This window comes from Mytilus californianus, unplaced genomic scaffold (assembly GCF_021869535.1).
Source record: "Mytilus californianus isolate M0D057914Y unplaced genomic scaffold, xbMytCali1.0.p SCAF_1, whole genome shotgun sequence".
In the NCBI taxonomy this organism is placed as follows: domain Eukaryota; kingdom Metazoa; phylum Mollusca; class Bivalvia; order Mytilida; family Mytilidae; genus Mytilus; species Mytilus californianus.
The window spans coordinates 86,172,876-86,194,616 of NW_026262581.1; the positions used below are offsets into that span (position 1 = coordinate 86,172,876).

The 21,741-nt window shown below is 31.3% G+C and overlaps 1 protein-coding gene across 1 annotated transcript in view; it reads left to right on the forward strand.

Moving 5' to 3' along the window:
• The window catches only part of LOC127725400 (guanine nucleotide exchange factor subunit RIC1-like), a 45,474-nt gene that overhangs the window by 716 nt on the left and 23,017 nt on the right, over nt 1-21,741 (forward strand). The window contains exons 2-13 of the mRNA XM_052232342.1: nt 9,977-10,084; nt 10,339-10,427; nt 12,607-12,714; nt 13,359-13,501; nt 13,716-13,849; nt 15,377-15,468; nt 16,275-16,363; nt 18,055-18,199; nt 19,154-19,202; nt 19,531-19,677; nt 20,853-21,020; nt 21,608-21,718. Of these exons, the coding sequence (XP_052088302.1) occupies nt 9,977-10,084; nt 10,339-10,427; nt 12,607-12,714; nt 13,359-13,501; nt 13,716-13,849; nt 15,377-15,468; nt 16,275-16,363; nt 18,055-18,199; nt 19,154-19,202; nt 19,531-19,677; nt 20,853-21,020; nt 21,608-21,718 (1,383 nt within the window). The remainder of the gene's footprint in view (nt 1-9,976; nt 10,085-10,338; nt 10,428-12,606; nt 12,715-13,358; nt 13,502-13,715; nt 13,850-15,376; nt 15,469-16,274; nt 16,364-18,054; nt 18,200-19,153; nt 19,203-19,530; nt 19,678-20,852; nt 21,021-21,607; nt 21,719-21,741) is intronic.

Consider the following 21,741-nt stretch of genomic DNA (forward strand, 5'->3'; position numbering starts at 1 on the left):
TTTTTTCATTGTTTCTGAATAAAGTGAGATTCTGGCACACATGAGATCAAAGGAGGCAAGCTGTTAAAACAATTATCTTTCATGTTTTTTATTTAAAATCTTCAAAGTTTCAAAGTTTTACTCATACCAAGCTAAATACATGCAGTATTTACATGTTTACATCAAAACAAGTTAAAACAACCATGACAAAAATCATGATTGTTAAACACTCAACAATAACACCAAATTAGGCTGTGTATAAATACCAATTAGCAGTAATCATACATAATTAACATTTAATAATTAATCATCAAATCAATTTAAAACAATATTTCATTTAAAAATTTCCGAATTTTTATTTATGAAAAAATATTTTGATATAAACATCTACAAACCATCTAAAAATTTATCAGGTTTTTGAATAAAAAAAAGGGTGCGAACGTACCTAGGGGGCGAACGTGTGGGGTGCGAACGTGTAGGGTGCGAACGTGTATTGGGCGCAAACGGACCTAGGGGGCGAACGTGTGGGGTGCGAAAGTGTAGGGTGCGAAAGTGTATTGGGGGCGAACGGACCTGATACCAATCACGTTTGCCCCTATGCACGTTTTCCCCCTTTTCACTTTTGCACCCTACACGTTCGCACCCAAAGTCCGTTCGCACTCTACACGTTGGCGCCCAATTTTTATTATACGACCGCAAAAATTAATCATGATTTTTAAACACTCAACAATAACAAACACCAAATTAAGCTGTGTATAAATACCAATTAGCAGTAATCATACATAATTAACATTTAATATTTAATCATCAAATCAATTTAAAAACAATATTTCATTTAAAAATTCCAGAATTTTTATTTATGAAAATAAAAATATTTTGATATAAACATCTACAAAACATTTAAAAATTTATCAGTTTTTTGAATAAAAAAAAAAAGGGTGCAAACGTGTAGGGTGCGAATGGACCTAGGGGACGAACATGTGGGGTGCGAACATGTATTGGGCACGAACAGACCTGATACCGGAACCGTAGCTCATGATATTTTTTGACAATTTGCGGCCAGTTCTGCAGCTAGGTGTACTGCAGCGCTGGATAACTCAACCTAAAATAAACTTGTTCTATAACAAACTTGGCCTTCCATAACATATATATAAAAATACAGAGAACAAACTCAGCCTATTTTTTTGGACTCTGCTTTCTGTTCTGCTTCACTATTTTTGTCTCCCCTGTGAAGAGATTTTCGTGGAAAACGATCATTGATATTTAATATAAAGTTGCATTACTATCAGTACATATCAGTTTGATGACTATTTTGAGGCCCTGCCCCCTAGGACATGGTCCAGTGACTGAATTAATTAGCAATTTTCAATGTTAAGTTTTCTGCTTAAGTTAGTTTGATAGGATCTTCTTGTGATAGATCAATGATATTTTGTATAAAGTTGCATTACTTTCAGTACATATCAGTTTGACAATTATTTTGAGGCCCTGCCTCCTAGGACATGGTCCAGTGACTTTGAATTAAATAGCAATTTTCAATGTTAAGTTTTCTGCCTAAGTTAGATTGATAGGAACTACTTACAATAGACAACAATATTTTCTATAAAGTTACATTACTGTCTGTACATGTCAGTTTATAGACCATTTTCTGGCCCTCGTGATTATGGGCTTGCGACTGAATGAATAAGCAATGTTGCTGTCCATGAGATTGTCTTTTCTGAATTTTATGCAGACAGGCAAGACATATCTATGTGTCAACAGTTTATTTTACATTGTTTTTGTTTATCAATTTTTATAATGTAGGAATTGATGTAATATGATACTTTAAATTTAAGGGATAATGACTGGTGTCACTAATTAGAGACAAGAAAAATTTTACCAACAAGAAGCGTCAAGAAGAATAATTTAGTGACAAGGAAACAAATTCAGCATCAAGCTCATCTCAGTGTTCTTTTATATTTGACCAATTTTTCGCGTTTAATTGAAAACATTTCAGACTTGTGGTTTAAACTTGATGAAAAATGTGCAAAAAGTACATGTGGCAGCTATTCAGCTTGAATCATAGGTCATGTTCATTCAAAGTAGTCATGCATATAATACATTATAAGAAAATAAAACACATTTTTTTTTTTGTGAGCTAATCATATCATCAAATACTTAACAGAAATGGACTATTTACATTGTATAATGTCTTCACACTGAACTAGAAGCCCGCCTCCGGGTGTGGGATTTTCTCGCTGTGTTGAAAACCCATTGGTAGCCTTCGGCTGTTTTCTGCTCTTTGGTCAGGTTGTTGTCTCTTTGACACATTCCCAATTTCCTTTCTCAATTTTAGTGTATTGAATGTGTGTTAGTTGATATTTTAGTCTGGGGAACCTGATTTATTGATAATTTTATATGGCCTTGAGCTAGCTTTCAGTAACTATAAATACAGATGTTAAAAAGCTGTGTCCGTTTTCATGTTTTCTTAATTGTTAAATAATGTACATTTGTACCTTTGATATTTCACAGATGGAGATTTAACACTGAAAAAAAAATACATGTAGTTTAAACCTGCCAAATGTTGAAATATCTGTCCAAAAGCAGGAACCATTTCATTTTTATTGTCTTTAGATATAATGATTATATAAACTTGGTTTTAGTTAAACACTGTACATTAGCCGCTAGGTGTCGTTTATGGTTTTGATATTGTTTGGTTGCAGTCCCTTGTCTTGATGTTTAATCCAGATCTCCTTTTATTCACATACATTGTACATCAGAAGTCTGTTCTCATGTTTTTGTTGTTGATCTGTTATGTAATATGATTAAATACTCTTCATACTATGGTATGTAGAGGTTAAATGTCTAAGGGGATTACTTGAGATAAAGTCCTGAGGTTTGTCCTGATTTCCTATTATTACTGGGCATATATAAATTCTTCTTCTATGGATACTTGATTGCTACAGACTTTTAATTTTACCAAAAAACATTGAAATATAGGTTAAAGATTTCAGATGTAATATACATTTATGTTCAAATATACATGTAGTTTATTCTCAATTCTTACCTTTTTTAAAACCACTTCAATATGCTAAAAGAATACATATTTTGCAAATTCTTTAAACTTTCAATGATTAAACATCCTGCCTTTTGAAAAACATTCTTCCCTACACACTGTCAATCTAGCTGTTTTTTCTTGGATATTTTGCCTTTGTCCTTGTCTGACCACTCAGTGGGGTGGGGTAGGGTATAACTAAAGCCATTATTTGGCTCCTTAAAATGAAAAAGTATTAAACTTATTCAAGCCTTTCAGAGTTACTTTAATTTTCTTGATAAATGAACAGGTTACTACAATCTGGACACTTTAGTGCAAAACGGTCAAATTCTCAATTGTTATGTCACTATGATACCATAAACATGTCGATATTGACATATTTGACCCAAAGTATTCATTTTACATGTAATTTATTTTACTAAATATCTAAATATATATAAAGCCAAGGTCTTTCCCAAAAAGAAATTTTTAACACATTTTCATCTTTAATTTGTAAAATACATCTTGTAGCAAAATACTTACTTTACTTTTTATGGTCGTATATTGGTATGATGTTGGCGTCGTCGTCGTCCTAAGACACATTGGTTTTCGCACAATAACTTGAGTTTAAGTGAATGGATCTCTATGAAATTTTACCATAAGGTTCAATACCACAAAAGGATGGTTGGGATTGAAAATGGGGGTTATGGTACCAACAGTTAAGGAATTAGGGGCCAAAAAGGGGCCAAAAATAAGCATTTTTGTAACTTCCAGACATAACTTGTGTGTTAGTGTATGGATCTCTCTGAAATTATACCACAAGTTTCCATACCACAAAGGGAGGGTTAGCATTGGCTTTGGGGGGTTATGGCTCAAACCGTTTAGGAATTAGGGGCAAAAAAGGGGAAAAAACAAGAGTTTCCTGGTTAATGGACAATTTAAAAGCAGTGTAAGGGAGGTAATCCAAAAACAAAATTGTACAATGTTGGATTACCTCCCTTACACTGCTTTTAAATTATCTATTTAAGACTTTTATGATGTATTTAAATTGGTAATTATGGTTGCAAACTCCATAATTCTCCATTGGAAAAATTTGAATTGAGATTATGACCATATCTTGAGGGAAATTTTTTTTTTAAAGGGGGGGGGAGGGGGGTAAAAAAGAAATTGTGGGGGGCAATTTAAAAAAAAAAGGGGGTAAACATTTTTTTTTTTTTGGGGGGGGGGGGGGGGGGGGGGGGGGGGGGGGGGAGGGTCAATATGCAGCAGCATAGTGTATTTCACAAAAGCAAAAAAAAAGGGGGGGTTCTTTGACTACAGTTATTCAGTGTCAGAAACCTATTATGTGTCAAATATTTAATTACAATCCAAATTCAGACCTGTATCAAGCACAAATATTGTGTCCTTTTTCGTCCCAACTGTTCAGGGCTGGACCTCTGCGGTCGTATCCAGCTGAGCTCAGTGAAGCATTTTATTTTAGTTTATAATAAGGCGCTAATATCTAAAAATTAATGAGAAAATCTCAGAAGGGGGCTATTTGGCATTTTTTTCAGTTTTGCACATCATTTAAGATTTAGTTATAAGCCCAAATGCAAATATGTAAGACAAAATTGAAAAATAAATAGATACTGATGTCTGATAGACTAATGTCTTATGAATGTTTGAAGGATGTTATTTAGTTTATTTATAATACTTTGTGATATTGGAGTTCAAGTGTCAGACCAAAAAAAGTGACCTTATCATACCTTCTCCTGTGATAAAGTTCTTTGTTCAAGTCAGTTTTTCAGAAACCCATGTTGTATTTCACCAACAGTATCATTTACTATGAAGTTAATTTCACATTCGAATGAGTTTAGTCAACTTTTGTGTATGTCTATTCCTCAGAAATCTTTCATGATATGCCTTTAAGGTTATGCACTGGTGTAACATCTGTGAATGATTGGGTGTGGTTTTTCAAATACCTCAGGATCAGAATCAAAACCTACACTTTATATTTCCCTAAACTACAAAAGGCCCCTGGATAATAAAATGTGAAACAATTCAAAAAAGAAAACAAAAGCTTATTACATTAAACTAAAATTAATTACAGTTAGTTGGTACCTGCAATTTTGTCATGCCTAAAGCTTGACATAGAGATAGTGATATTTGGTATGGAATGATTGTAAGGTGTACATGTCCAACATGTAGGTGTCATCTGACCGTGACCTCATTTTCATGGTTCAGTGGTCAAAGTTAAGTTTTTGAGTTTTGGTCTTTTTTTCTAATACTATATGCAATAGATCAATATATTTGGTGTATGGAAATATTTTATGATGTACATGTCAGTCTCGCAGGTTTTATTTTACCTTGACCTCATTTTCACGGTTCATTTCTCAGTGTTAAGTTTTTGAGTTTTGGTCTTTTTTTCTCTAATACTATATGCAATAGATCAACTATATTTGTTGTATGGAAGGATTATAAGGTGTATATGTCTGTCTGACAGGTATCATCTGACCTTGACCTCATTTTCATGGTTCATTGGTTAATGTTAAGTTTTCATGGTTAAGTTTGTTTCGTAGATACTACATGTACTATAAGCAATAGGTCAACTAAATTTAATGCATAAATTGATTGTAAGGTGTACATGTCTATCTGGCATGGTTCATCTGACCTTGACCTCATTTTCATGGTTCATTGCTCAATGTTAAGTTTTCTTGGTTAAGACTGTTTCTTAGAAACTATAAGCAATAGGTCAACTATGTTTGGTTTATTGAATGATTGTAAGGTGTACATGTATTTCTCTTTTGGTTTATCTTACCTTGACCTCATTTTCTTGGATCATGTTAAGTTTATGTGTTACTTGTAGTAAAGCTTTATATTTAGGACTATTAACGTAAAATCAATGGTTAGTAAAGAAGGCGAGACATTTCAGCGTGTGCACTCGTGCATTTATATGTAAGTCCTGTTAGTAGCTTCTTACCATATTTAAGTAGAGCATACTGGGTAATTCTCTAGTATTTTGTTTGGATTTTACGTGTTAAATGATACAGATAAGATCGATTCTGTTTTCAGGGAAGTTTTTGTCTACTTGCAGCAGATGAATATTTTGTTTCTGTACAATTATCATACCAGAAAAAACCTTTAATCTAACAGATTTTAGTGGTGATAACTGATCTTAGGTACATGTAGTCTCTTTTAAATTTATTCACAACCTGTTTAGACTTTAGATGATTTAGAGCATAACAAATGAGACAGATACATGTACTTGTAAGGTGTTTATAACTATTAACCTGGTGATGTTTATTTTGATTATTGTCTTGTCTGCGATGACAGTCACAGAATGGGAGGAGTAGGGATGCTAACATCAGCAATGTCATAAACTATTTGCATAAAGCTTTATATTTCATATGGTAGAAGACATAGATACTTCAAACCTTGTATACAGATGTCTTATGTTACAAAGTTTCTGTCTATCATATGTCTATTGTTCTTGACCTCATTTGGTGTATGGAATGATTGTAAAGTGGTCAGGTCTGTCTGGCAGGGTTCATCTGATCTTGACCTCAATTTCATGGTTCATTGGTCACAGTTAAGTTTTAGTGTTTTAGTCCATTTCACAGATACTATAAGCAATATGTGAACTATATTTGGTATATGGAATGATTGCAAGGTGGTCAAGTCTGTCTGGCAGGGTTCCTCTGACCTTATCCTCTTTTTTATGGTTCATTGATCAATGTTATTTTTTTGTGTGTTTTAGTCCATTTCACAGATGCTGTAAGCATATTTGGTGTAGGGAATGATTGTTATGTGGTCAGGTCTGTCTGGCAGGGTTCATCTGACCTTGACCTTATATTTGTGGTTCAATTGTCAATGTTAAGGTCCATTCCGTTTCTCAGATTTTACGAGCAATAGATTAACTTTTTTTTGTATATGGAATGACTGCAAGGTGTATATGTCTATTTGACAGAGGTCATCTGACCTTGATCTCATTTTCATGGTTCATTGGTCGATATTTATTTCATGATATACTTGTGGTAAAATCTTTTTGTTTAAGACTTTCAACAAAAGTTCAATCACGATCAGTACATTAGGCGAGACATTTCAGTGTGTGCACCCTTGTTTATGTTTTGTTGGGATGCTGGCTATTTGAGTTATATACATATTAAATGTGTTCTTTTCTTAAATATGTAGGACTCAAATCTCTGGCGGGTTCCGAATCTATGGCAGATTCCTAATCTATGGCAAATGTGACGTCATGTCATCCCAAATCTATGGCAGATTTTTTATAATCCTAATCTATGGCAAGTTTTGTAATTTCCTAATATATGGGGGATTTTTGTTGTTTCCAAATCTATGGCAAATTTGGTGCAAATGGAAAACAATGCAGTACATATGACCAATGACTTGTCTTAAACAAGTGGAAATGTACGGGAGCATGTCTATAAACATTCCATAATGGTCAACCAAATCGTGATGGCAACCAACAAATTTCGTAAATGATGAATTCATATACCTTAGTACAGACTTCAAGATTGAAATAAACATTTTCTAATCTGTGAATGGTACCTGTTTAACCCATTCATTAAACCAACTAGTAAATCTCTTAACAAACAAGAAGGCAGTTTTTTATATTAAAGAAATAAATACAAATGAACAGTTTGAATTTTCACATAAATTTGTTTTCATCGTAAATACATCTTTTTTATTTAATGACGATTTAAATCAAATTGGAATCCGGTAATTTCATCTTTCACTTTATAAACTTTGCCAGCTGTAGACAGTAAAATATTTACTATAACTCCTGTTCTAAAATATCCGGTACTGAAAACAGCGGTACCCTTATTCATCCATGCTTCGGCATGTACAGCATATTTTGTCCTTCATCCGGAGAATAGGTCAAATCTTCTTTTAAACCATCTGCAAATTGTCGTCGAGGGAAATACCTTCATCTGGAATGGTGCTCTAATCTATAGGTTCCACCATCGTTAGCGTCGGCGACGATTTAATATGGCGTTATTCAATTGTGACATTTTATGTTACTTTTTTCCCCCGAAAATTACACAATTTAAAGATCTGCCATAGATTTGGAGAAAACAAAAATCTGCCATAGATTTGATTTGTTTGACGTTTGTAATGTCACATTTGCCATAGATTAGGAATCTGCCATATATTTGGAACCCGCCATAGATTTGAGTCCTACAAATATACAATGGTTTTTCTCTAATATAAGACCAATGACCATGCCTGCTCCTCAAGTAGGGTTATTGCTGGTGAATGTATAAATATAAATAATGCAATCAGAACAAATTGGAACAAAAATATGTAAGTTGTTATGTTCACAATTGTATTAGAGAAGAAATCAAATTACTATATGATTAAATTATTGTCAGGATCAGATCTGTTGACCTTTTTGGGGTACTAATTCTGGTTTACATGGATAAGTTTTGATTGGAATATGTTTATTTTGATATTGTCTCTGTCTTATTTTAGTATAGCCTTATGTTCATTTCATATAAACATACTATATAGCTATATGTTGAGCAGTATTTATTGCCACATTTAACCCTTTGTAGATGATTGATGTCTTTACATAGGTTTTTGACAGATGGAGTTACATTTGTCATACTTCATTATACAAAACATTTGTTTTTATGTTGAAAATGGATAAAAACCTGTACTTTTGAAATATATAAATGTAAAAAATTTAAAACCACAATTTGAGGTTGAAAGTGAGAAGTAGATATTACTTTTGGAAATGATCATACTGGTACAACTACATTGTTTTTTATGTTTATTATTACTTACTTGAAATATGTATATAAAACTAAAATGATGTCCTGGTTCAACTAAATTTCAAGACTAATTCTTAGGAATTGATTACTAAACAATCTTTGTTCATGCTTTTAATGAAGTCAAGTCTTATATTGTACTCACAGAAAATGTTCAAAATACCTAGACTGTAACTTGTATTTGCTTGAATTATTAGCTAACCTGGAAATTAGATTGACTTGTTTTCTACTGTTTGAAGTAACCATGTAAACAAAAGTAACTGTAATTGTGTGTGAGATTGACCATACATTTTTGATAAAAGAAAAGAACTTAAGTTTTCTTCATCCTAATTTTATGAAACTCATACACAGTGCATTGAGTCACTTGCTGTTCTAGAGTTATGCCCTTTATAACTTAGAAAATTGGTAATTTTTTTCGTTTCCATCCTCTTGCTTTAGTTTGTCTCATCGAAAATTTAGGATCCCTTGTTTACACAATGCTAAGAACCACAATGCCAAAACAGAGTTCAAATTTGGGCAGTGAGTCATTTACCATTCCAGAGTTATACCCCTTTTTTACTTGGAAAATTGCAAAGCTTGAGCGGGGGCATTGGTGTCCTCAGACAAATTATTCTTTTATTTTAAAATATAAAATGAAATCTTCACAGGCCAACATTGAGCATTTTCATAAAATTATCTAAATTTAATCTCACTCATTTGATAGCCGAGAGATTTTAGCAACATGTCAAACAGTCACGATTAAAGAATACTTCAACCCCAATGATACAAGATAAAATTGATAAAATCTAAATTAATTCCTCATTGTTGAAGGTGATTACATTGGTTGTTATTGCTTGCTGTCTGTCATATTTGTTTTTCTTTATTGTTTTATCATAAATGAGGCTGTTGATTTTTTTGTTTTACTTGTATAGCGTTTTGTCATGTCAGACCCCTATGGTAGCTTTTATAATCTGCTGCATTTCAACTCAAATAGTTGTCTCATTGGCAATTATACCACATTAATTGAACATATTAAGCTAACTATTTGGTGTCACAGAAATGGTTTAAAACGGAAACCTTGCAGAAATAAGTGAATTTTGTTGGAACATTTTTGTTTCATCAGAATATTTTGGCAGGACATTGTTGTTATGTTGCTGACTGGACATCAAGTAACAAATTAACCACAACATTATAATAGAACATTTTCTAATGTTACATACAGATGTATTTTACATTTCAGCCACCAGTTCAGATAGTAAATTACACACAGTCACAGAGAGATTTAGACAAATTTGGGGCATACACATTAGCAGAATGGAAACCTGACTCGTCTATGATAGCTGTCATGGTAAGCAGGAATGTAGTATTTGAATAAAGTTAATCTAAATTAAAGTTTTCTTTTGTTTAAAAAAAATGGCAGTATAATAGATTAACAATTTTTTCTATCCTAGGAACAAGCCTTAAATTGATGCCTGTTTCATAGATTAAGGTTTTTGATTGTCTTTGTGTCAAATGCTCATTAGGTTTTTAGCACAAATATTTATTTTGGGATGTATGATGCATTATGCCTCATAGACATGTATTTTTGCTCTCTCTTTGCAGACAAGTAAACACCATGTGATATTCTTCAAAGTAGATTTAGATATATCTGTACCAAATCATCACTGTCTATATGTACAGCAGGAGGGAAAGTAAGTAGATTTAGATATATCTGTACCAAATCATCACTGTCTTTACGTACAGCAGGAGAGAAAGTAAGTAGATTTAGATATATCTGTACCAAATCATCACTGTCTTTACGTACAGCAGGAGAGAAAGTAAGTAGATTTAGATATATCTGTACCAAATCATCACTGTCTATACGTACAGCAGGAGGGAAAGTAAGTAGATTTAGATATATCTGTACCAAATCATCACTGTCTATACGTACAGCAGGAGAGAAAGTAAGTAGATTTAGATATATCTGTACCAAATCATCACTGTCTTTAGGTACAGCAGGAGGGAAAGTAAGTAGATTTAGATATATCTGTACCAAATCATCACTTTCTATATGTACAGCAGGAGTGAAAGTAAGTAAATTTAGATATATCTGTACCAAATCATCACTGTCTATACGTACAGCAGGAGTGAAAGTAAGTAGATTTAGATATATCTGTACCAAATCATCACTGTCTATACGTACAGCAGGAGTGAAAGTAAGTAGATTTAGATATATCTGTACCAAATCATCACTGTCTATACATACAGCAGGAGAGAAAGTAAGTAGATTTAGATATATCTGTACCAAATCATCACTGTCTTTATGTACAGCAGGAGGGAAAGTAAGTAGATTTAGATATATATGTACCAAATTATCACTGTCTATATGTACAGCAGGAGGGAAAGTAAGTAGATTTAGATATATCTGTACCAAATCATCACTGTCTATACGTACAGCAGGAGGGAAAGTAAGTATACAGATTCCCAACATTTCATTGGAACTGAATTGTCATAGCTATAAATGAAACAATTATGCCTAGTTCATTGCCAGTAAAATTCCTATTGTGTTATGAGTATCACTTGACTTTCAATTTTATTTGTTAGTATCTATAGTGCAGAATAGTGCTGTTGCAGTACACTCTGTCTATTTATTCACTAACTTTAACTTGTCTTGTTTTGCATTAAAAATTAATGGTGTGCATCTTTAGAGGATGTGGCTGCTATTAAAATTTGGTCACAAAAGTTTACATTTATGGTTAATTGACTGAGCTTAAGTTTAATCACATCTAAGTTTTTCAGGAAGTTTGTGTTTTAGAAATCATGTACTTCAATGTCATATATATGTCTACATAAACTATCCAGCTTAAAATAGGTAACAGTTCAATCAATAATTTCTGTAATCCTATGTTGAAAAGATTTATTTACTGATCATCATTTTTATCGTTAGAGAATGAAAATTATATCATTATATTGTTGGAGAAAATTTTTCATCTGTATCCTAATTTCAATTCTTAATTTTAGACTGAGGAAAAACAAAATTAGAATCAGGTAAAATTTGGTGCACTGATATAAGAATTTACACGTACTGTGTAATGAAGATGTTGTTGCTTTGCTAGAGTCATTGTAGTTAATGCTGTTTTGATCAGGTATAGGTACATCAGTCACCGGTGGCAAAATCAATAGACACCTGTTTGTTTCAAAGGATCATTACATGTATTATTTTGCAAATCATGTCGTCTAATTGATTTCATAATAAGAAGATTATGACTTGTTTACTATACGAAAAAATGCTGTAGTTTATACTTGGTTTTCTTTTCTTGTGAAGCATTATTTATACAGAACATGAATGCATGAGAAAGAAAGAAAATAAATCTGTTTGTTTAAATAAGATCTTTAGACATGATTGAGCTTCTTGTTTTTGTCTTACTTGCTTTTGACTGTAATTAAAGTATATTTATGCTAAAAAAATATCAGTAAATATAAACTTCAGCCATTGATCATGTTGATGAAAGGAAAGCAATGGAAAGTCTAAGTTTTATTTTGTATTTGATTTAATCAAAATAGTAATGTATTTTTATGATTTTGTCTTCTAAATTATTTATAATTGTTGGATTTGGTAAAAATAAAGTCAAATTATCAGATTTAATATTTATTTGATATTAAAACCACCATACATGTACACACCTCTTTCAGAAAATCTAAAGCTTTAATCACACTTAACTTTAAAAGACAATGACAGAAAACACCATTTCATGATTTTAAGTGCGAGTATTCCTATTATTGTAAATATATGCTATAGAATAATACTGAACCTAAGTAATTTTCTCAGATAAGACTTAAAAGTGAATTTTATGTAGATAAACAGATCATTGAGATGTTTTGCATTTTTAGACTTTATAATACAAAGAAAGATTTAAATGGAATACCTGATAGTGACAGTGTTCCAGCAATAAAGATTGGACCATGTGCTCAGCTCAATTTAGAGGCCAGTATTACTTGGTAAGGGTACTGTAACATATAAGCATATGTTGTTTCTTTAGCTCAGTTTGCCTAATGCACCTGTATTTTAACAAATTTGACTTCTTGTTCAGAATTATGTCAAGGATTGAATTTAGAGGCTATCATTTTAAAACCAACATGAGAAAAAACAATGTTAATCTGCTTCCTGAAATTACTGATGTCAATAATAGTACTAATAGGAAAATGGTTCAATGTTTCCTCAACCAAAGTTATGATGACACTCACACCCAAAAGACAAAAATATGAACTGATTACTGTACTACAAAGATTCATAGATAACAATGATATCCTTAAGTTTTAGAGTGAATGCATACAATTGCTAAAATGTGTTTTTGTATTGGAAAATTTGTTGAAAGTTACCTAGAAAAAAATGCTTTACATTTATCTATGCTGCAAATTAGGAAAGATGGAACTAATCTCAATTGTAAAAAGGTATGACCATGTTTATGATTTCTGTACAAAGGAGGTAACCATAGGAAAGATGGAACTAATCTCAATTGTAAAAAGGTATGACCATGTTTATGTTTTCTGGACAAAGGAGGTAACCATACAAAATTTTGAATGACCATGACCTAATTGTATTTTTTTATAGTATTTTACAAGTTCAGTAACATATTTTCTAGTTGTTTGTGTGTTCGAGAAGATCTAGTCATTGCTACATCAGATGGGCATTTAAATAGAATCAAATGGAATGGAACTAAGAGTGAAAAGAATTCATTGTTCATCAGAGATTTTCCTGTCTCTATGGATTTCCAAAACACAAAAGGTGAGATGGTAGTAACTGCAAAAACTATTTTCAGGAATATACTTGGCATGACATTCAATTTTTTTATCAAAGACAAAGATATTTAATGGATCGTTTCCAAAACATTTTAAAATAGTAACATATTACATTAACATTATGAATTTTATGTGATAAGTAATAGAACAAAAATACAATTTCATTTTATGTTATTATAGCTTTGACATATTTTTTTTAGCTGCCAAACTTACAGAATCCGATGGTTATGTTGTACATATGGAATATAGCCCTATCATTGGAGGCTATGTAATGGTTCTTTCCTCCGGAAGGGCCATGTTTGTAATACCACCTTCTACCAAAGCAGACAATGGTGTAAGTTTTTATCTTATTTTTTTTTTTTTTTTTAATTTTCATGATTAGGTAGTTTTATTTTCAAGCATCACAGGAGTCTCCAGGTAAATTTATTCCACATATATTACACCCTAACAGAGTGGAGGATATATTGTGTTTGTCTGCCCGTCCTTCTGTATTTATGTTCAATTTTTTCTCCTTTACTTTCATTACATATTAATTAGCTTCTCTATGAGGAATGATTTAATATTGATCCTTAACTTTATAACATTGCATTGTACTGTGTAAGGGATTTATAGATCTGTCAGGCAGTCACTTCCTGTTTTACAATATTTTTAATTTTTTTTTTAACAAATGAGCAAGGAATGTCAGTGTACAATAATAATTGGGATATACTTTGCATGACATAGACATGCCACTTCTCATTTAGCTTACTGTAAATCCCCACACAAATTTTTTGGATGTATGAAGAAACCATCTTGTCTGGAAAATTTCAATCAACTTCAACCATTTAAAGCTTTTCATAAAGCAAATTAATAATGGTCCAACATCTTTGAGGGTAAATTTTGAAGCTACAGATATTTCATTCATCATATGATATTGTTCTTGTAAATGCACTTTCTTCTCAGTTGTTAGATAGATTTAAAGGAATATTTACATAAATATAAAAATGTACACATAGCTATTATTTTGAGCAAAGCTTTGTGTTTTGGGTTCATCTTGTAAGTTCACTGATATTACCTTTAGTTTGTCTAGCAATGTATAGTTGAAATTTTATTTCTGTCATAATTAGTCCCCTACCGACGAAGTCGAAGGGGACTTTAGGTTTGCACTCTGTCCGTCTGTCTGTCTGTCCATCTGTCAGTCCAGCAAATCAGTTTTCCAGACTTTTTTTCTTCGTGCTTGAAGATATTGATTTGATATTTGGTTTATTGATTTATCATGACAAGTTACAGGTCAAGTTAAATTTTCACGATTTTAGCTTTTCTCTTTGTTCAGTTAAAGCCCTTTCCCTAGAATTAAATTTTTTATGAAATACTTATTAATTAGTAGAGTTCTGTTCAAAGGGAAATAACTCATTTTTTAAAAGATTTAAAAGACAAAATGATATTTTGGATTTTTTTCCTTTTCTTTGGTAAATTGTTTGAAGAATTTAGTGGTAGGTTTGTTTGTCATTCTTGAAGATATTGATTTGATAATTAGTATATAGTTTTATCATGACAAGTTACAGATCAAGTTGGAATTTTGTTCCAGTCTGATAATTTTGTGCAGAGTTATGGTCTTTGGACATAGAAAATTCACTTAAATAATCAGTTTTCAACAGTTTTTTTCGTCATGCTTGAAGATTTTGACTTGATATTTTTATGTAGTTTACACCATGACAAGTTATAGATGAAGTTAGAATTTCATTCCGTGACAATGAATTTGTAACCGGTAGGGGACTATGCATTGCCATGCAATACTCACAGAATGCTTGTTGTATTTTAGTTTTGAATTTTCTTAGATATATATATGAATGCTAAATATGTATGAATTATATTTTGATAGGTTGCTCAAGGTGTATGGGTAAAGGATCTTAAAGATGCAGTATGTCTGGCTGTTAACCATAGATACAGACTTATGGCATTTGGTTGTAAAAGGTAATATGTACTAGATACAGACTTATGACATTTGATTATATACATTGTAAGGTTACAATAGATTAAGTTACAGAGTAAAAGCTTATGGCATTTAATTGCAATAGGTGAAAAAGTGAACAACACTGAGCCTGTAAATCTGTATATTTTGTCTACAAATACTATGGAGCTATTTCCTTTGATATCAGTTTTTGTGACTTTTGAGGAGACTTATCACAAATTGCTGATTAATTCCTGTTAAATCATCATGATATTGACCTTTCATATTTTTACTTGCAAATATGATTTGTTATTACAAAAACAGAAATATTGGATTACAGCAAGTGATAAATTGGAACCAAAATATGAATAGAATATAAGGTGAAATTGTAGTTGGCTATAGATACTAAAAAGATGCAACTCCTGACCAAGTTTCATACTACAACAAGAGTTAGTTCCATGCTTTGTTTTGAGAAATGATGTGATTTGACATCTTGCATGCCTGTACCTGTATACTGTAATAAATCAACAACAAAAATAAAATTTGTACATTAAGTAAAGCAGTAATTTATTGTTTTGTGTAAAAGTTCTTTTACACAACATTTTGTATAATTGCTGAATAATAACATGAAATTGATAGCATCATTATTTTATCACATTTATCATTCAGAAATATATTTGTCATCTAAAACATTGGAAATAGATATGAATTTACAGAATCAAAAATGATTAAAAACATATTGCAATTTAAGCAGATTTTGAAAAAATAAATTTCAGGGTCTATTCTTTGCTGTATTTTGATATTTTATTTATGAAATTATTATTTCCAGTGGTGCAGGAGTTGTGTATGTGATAAATGAGGTCGAGGGTACATTAGAAGTGTCATATAATTTAGCTGTGTCAAGTAAAGACTATCCTGGTAAGTCTGAATTGTGTATGTGATAAATGAGGTTGAGGGTACATTAGAAGTGTCATACAATTTAGCTGTGTCAAGTAAAGACTATCCTGGTATGTCTGAATTGTGTATGTGATAAATGAGGTCGAGGGTACATTAGAAGTGTCATACAATTTAGCTGTGTCAAGTAAAGACTATCCTGGTAAGTCTGAATTGTGTATGTGATAAATGAGGTCAAGGGTACATTAGAAGTGTCATACAATTTAGCTGTGTCAAGTAAAGACTACCCTGGTAAGTTTGAGTTGTGTATGTGATAAATGAGGTCAAGGGTACATTAGAAGTGTCATATAATTTAGCTGTGTCAAGTAAAGACTATCCTGGTAAGTCGTGAGTTGTGTTTGTGATAAATGAGGTCGAGGGTAAACTATTGTCAGACAATTATATACATATACTCAACTAAAAATATAGTAGTACATAGTATTCATTAGGTATTAAAAAAAATTTATTATCATCAATCTTAGATTTTTCAATCAATTAGCAAATTTTTTTTTTTAAGGATTTGATGCTGTACAGAATTGACATTTTTAAAGCTTAGACTTTGATGTCAATATATATTTTGTGACATATGTTTTTTAAACAATTACCTATTATTGATTACCAAGCAGATGTCAAAATTTTCTTTTCTTTCAACTTTGCAAATTGTTTACACAATAACTGATTTATAATGTACCACAGCTGTTTGCTGCAGATTATTTGTAAAATGCTACTATTACTGTAATAATTGAAAGGGTTTTATAGTTTGAATTATTGTAGTTTTTAATGCTTATTAGATCTAACTTATATGGCCATTGAAACTGTTGCCATCAAATATAGTTGTGTTGTTTACATCTTACATGCCGCTTTTTCTCTTGAATTTATTCAGTCAATCAGAATAATATATTATAGAACAATTTATGAAAATTCTGAATTGAAGAAAAACATATTTTAATCAATATTGAAGTTGGCTTTATTTCTCATTTCTCTCTTTAACTTCAAGACAGACTAAATGTCTTCCTGAAATATCAAAATTTCTGAAAATACATTCAAAGAGAGATTTACTATGGTTAAATTCATATGATCCTTCAAATTTAACAAAAAAGTTGAATATTTTTTGTATACTTGGATGGTTTAGTCTTAATATAAAACGTGTACATATACTTTCTGTTAAAAGAAAATCATTTTATTTTAACCAAATCTTTAGAAAACTGCTGTTGAATTATTGTTTTCCTGTACTCTAATTCGCTGACAGCTTTTCTGTATGCAGTGACTTTAACCATGACACCTCTTGTTAGAAATTAGACAACTGCATAGTGCAAGTGCGAGGGAAAATCCATATTGAAAGAAAGGGTAAAAACATTGAAGGAAGATGTTCTGTCTGACAGAAAAATTTTGATACACTAAAATCATTTAACAGCTGATATGAAAAAGTTATATTAACAAATGCGTTGAAAATATAAAAAAAATAAATATAAATTTCACTCTATCATCTCACTTATTTGGCACATGCTCCTTGATTCTTTGTTGTAAACTGTAAAAAAAAACCAATGTGGCTTTAGAAAAAATATTTCACAAGGGAACTTTTTGTTAGCTATTTATGATTAAAACATTGTCCAATTACAAAATTTTAATATAATTTAACTTAAGATGTACTTTTATTTTGTTGATTTATATTGTAGATGCAGCTCAAACAGCTGGTTCTGTTCATTGCATGAAATGGACACCAGATGGCACTGCTTTAGCTTTATGTTGGAAAAATGGTGGTTATTCCTTATGGAGTGTATTTGGTTCATTATTAGTGTGTTCTTTAGCTGGTGAATATAGGTATGTGTTCTGACATAATTTGAAATAGACTTTGAACATATTTTCTTCAACTTTTATTGAAGAGTTTAAACTACACTCAATCCTTTGAAGGTTTTTGGTTAAGCAAACTGCATGCATGCAAAGGGCATTGTAGAAAAACATTCTTAGCAATTTGTATTATTTTAGCAAGAACTTCATAAATTTTCCTATGGCCTGTTTGAGTTCTATAACTCTTCAAAATAAATTGACCTGATGGTCATGTGTTTAAGTAGTTCATCTATAGTGATCTTTTATTTGTATTACAATGAGTTATCTGTTGGCTGCCATGAAATAGCCCAAAAGCGGTGCTTAAAAGTGGTGTTAAAACACCAAAAAAAAAAAAAAAAATTATCTGTTGGTGACAATTCAATGGCTGTTCTGATCATTAAATATACTTCCCTCCGTATAGGATGGCTTGCACTATACATATTTATTACAGAAACCTTATGGGCAACTTTTGGAATAATAGATAAAAATTATTGTAAAATTTGTCAGAGTTCTGTTTAACTTTTTAAAACAATAAGACAAAGATAGGACACAAAATCAATTACCACTCATGTAAAATTTTCATTAAAAAAGAATTGAAGATTCATAGAACTCAGAGTCAAACTACACTTGTCCCAAATTTATGATTGTTATTGTAATAATAGCTGTGACGTTGTCAGTTTGTGCTGACAACTAATAATTAACCTTCAAATGTTGCCCCACAGTTTATCCCCCATTAATGTTTTAATGTTGACAATTTCTGTTTCATTATCAAGGTTTCCAAAATTAACTTCTTTGTAAAGAGCACATTTTTCTATTTTGGTGTAGGAAAAGAGGGAATATTTGAATATCTGTTATCTGTTAAAGAGATACTGTAAGTAAATATTATTTTTGAATGACAAGTGACATCTTTTGTGATTTGTATGATATAAGTATGTGTTTCCTTTACAGTTTTCCCTTTGACAGTGTGCATTTATTTCCACCTCCAGTCAAAGCTATGGTAAGTTTTAAGTCATATACAATTCATGTTGACTGACATTTATAATATTTGTCTTCAATTTCAAATTTTAAAATGTAGTTATGATGACATGAAAATATGATAAAAGGCCCAAATCACAATTTGATGTGGCCATCTTGGTTAGTACAACAGCCTAGAAAATAGCTAACTTGCCTTTAGAATTGAAAGGTCAGTTTGTCCTTGAAGAAATACTTAGGATCTTGGCAGTATTTCCTAGTTAAACTAAATCTATTTGAATTTTTCTGTATTATGATATAATTTACTCAATTGTTTTTTTAAATAAAGTAAATGAATATTGTCCACTTTACAGGAGTGGGGTCTAGAAGGTTATCAGTTATGGATGGTTTGTGGTGACCAGAAAGAGGCTCATCAAACTGATTACAATGATAATACACAGTGTTCACATGCCATGCAGCTTCATTTTGTCAAAAGTGCTCTCACTGTCAATCCTTGTTCAGTAAGTTATAATTAATGAGGCTTGAAAAAAGCAAGTATCTACAGATCATGTAGTATGGCCAAACTAAGAGATACATTTTCATTGTCATCCCAATTTTTAGGTAGACTCGATATTGAGAAAATAGTACTAATGCAATGTTGCAATTACTGGAAAACTAGGTTTTCATGAAAACTTCTGTAATAAAAAAAATTAAAAGTAAAAAATAATGTTTTGTTTCTTTAATTTGTCAATTCATAAATATTTATCCACTTAGATAGAAGATAACGTTTCATATAATGAATTTTCTTATTTTGTGGGCTCTTGTGATATTAACGTAAATGTAGATGTTGTCACCACCAAAAATCCCGAAGTAATCATGTTTACAAACTAATTTATGATGCATCTTTATACTTCATCTTTTTATTGAGGCATGATTTAAATTTTAGATACCTAAGGGTATATAATTTCTGAACATATACCTAAAGGATATATAATTTCTGGACATAATATATGATTGCAGGGACTGGCTATAGTTATAGATAAACATTGAAAATACAAAAGTATTTTTTTATTGTATTTGCAAAAATCTTAGGATAACACTATGTTTAAAAAATAGTAATCATGCATAAACTGACGTGGACAACTACTATAAAAAAAATTCTCTTAGAGCAGAGGTGTTTTTATTTAGGAATGCACTATTATTGGTCAATATAATAACACCAAATTCGAAATGCAAGTTTGATTTAAACAATGATACAGTTTTTACTTAAAATAATAGATAGTTAGAACTCTTGTCTACACTTGATACCAGACCTTTGAAATAACTGACGTCATGTGAAATATTTCTGGACCCTTGGTGCTCAAAACAATTATAAGTATAATGTTGCAGTTTTGGTGCATCTTTTTGAATGATTATATACACTATTCCTAAATTTCTAAACTTAAATGTTGCTGCATACTAAATAGTTTTCATCAAAATCCCTTCCTGAAGTGATATGTCACAAGTTGTTTTGAATGAATATAGGATGTAAAGAAAAAATATTATCTTTACTTACCATATCTATTTTTAACATATAATATGGTGAATCTTTTACAACATAAAGCCATGTCATAGGTGTTTAAACTACTCTTTGGTACATCTTTTGTTTATGTTTTTAAAATTTGTATTTAAATCATTAAGTTTTGTGTATTTGCAGGCAAACCATGAACATGTGTTTTTACAAGGAGAAGATAAGATTTATTTAAATATGGGAGATAGCTCTCAGAAGCCTAGTCATTTAGAATCTCATGTGTCAGTTGGCAACAAACTCTGGCAGATGATTCCTATATCACACAGCTATCTTGCCTCAAATTGGCCTATTAGGGTAGGTTGTTGTTTATGCGTTAGATGTTAAGATAATGCACTTATATATCAAAATTTTGTATAAAAGTATATGGTATTCAGGTTTTAACAATAAACTCAAGTTCTATGTTATGTTAGAACAAGCTGAGTGAATTTATTCATGTTTGTGGCTTAGTCGAGTACTAACACAGCTAGGTTATTTCACCTGGCCCAGAATGCTAGTGAGCTATTTACATTACATGACTTCTATGCATTAACTTTTTGAAAATCTGGATCTGGGAAACAACTGGGGCAAATACATATAACTGTAAATAGAACGTAGTTGTTAAACACGAATCCTGATCACTTTATTTGCAGCTAGTGCAGCTTATAACAATCAAATTTGGCATAATTTATCATTTCATAGTTACTTGCAAATAATGATTAATGGCTCCTCGTCTACTTTGATTACTGTTGCTATACATAGATGAACTTTTAAATTTCTTTAAAATTGAGAATGGAAAAAAGGAATGTGTCAATTTGTATTGATGTTGTGCCACAATATGTGAAATGTAAGTAGACAACTTCTTTGAAGTGCAAGAAGTTTCATTTTTTTCTTTGATATTTTAGTATGCAGCTGTAGATAAAACTGGTCAGTGTGTGGCCGTAGCAGGGAAGACTGGGCTGGCACATTATACTTGTTCTAATAGGAAATGGAAGTTATTTGGTAATGAAACACAGGTATGTGCATGCCAGTGGAAGTT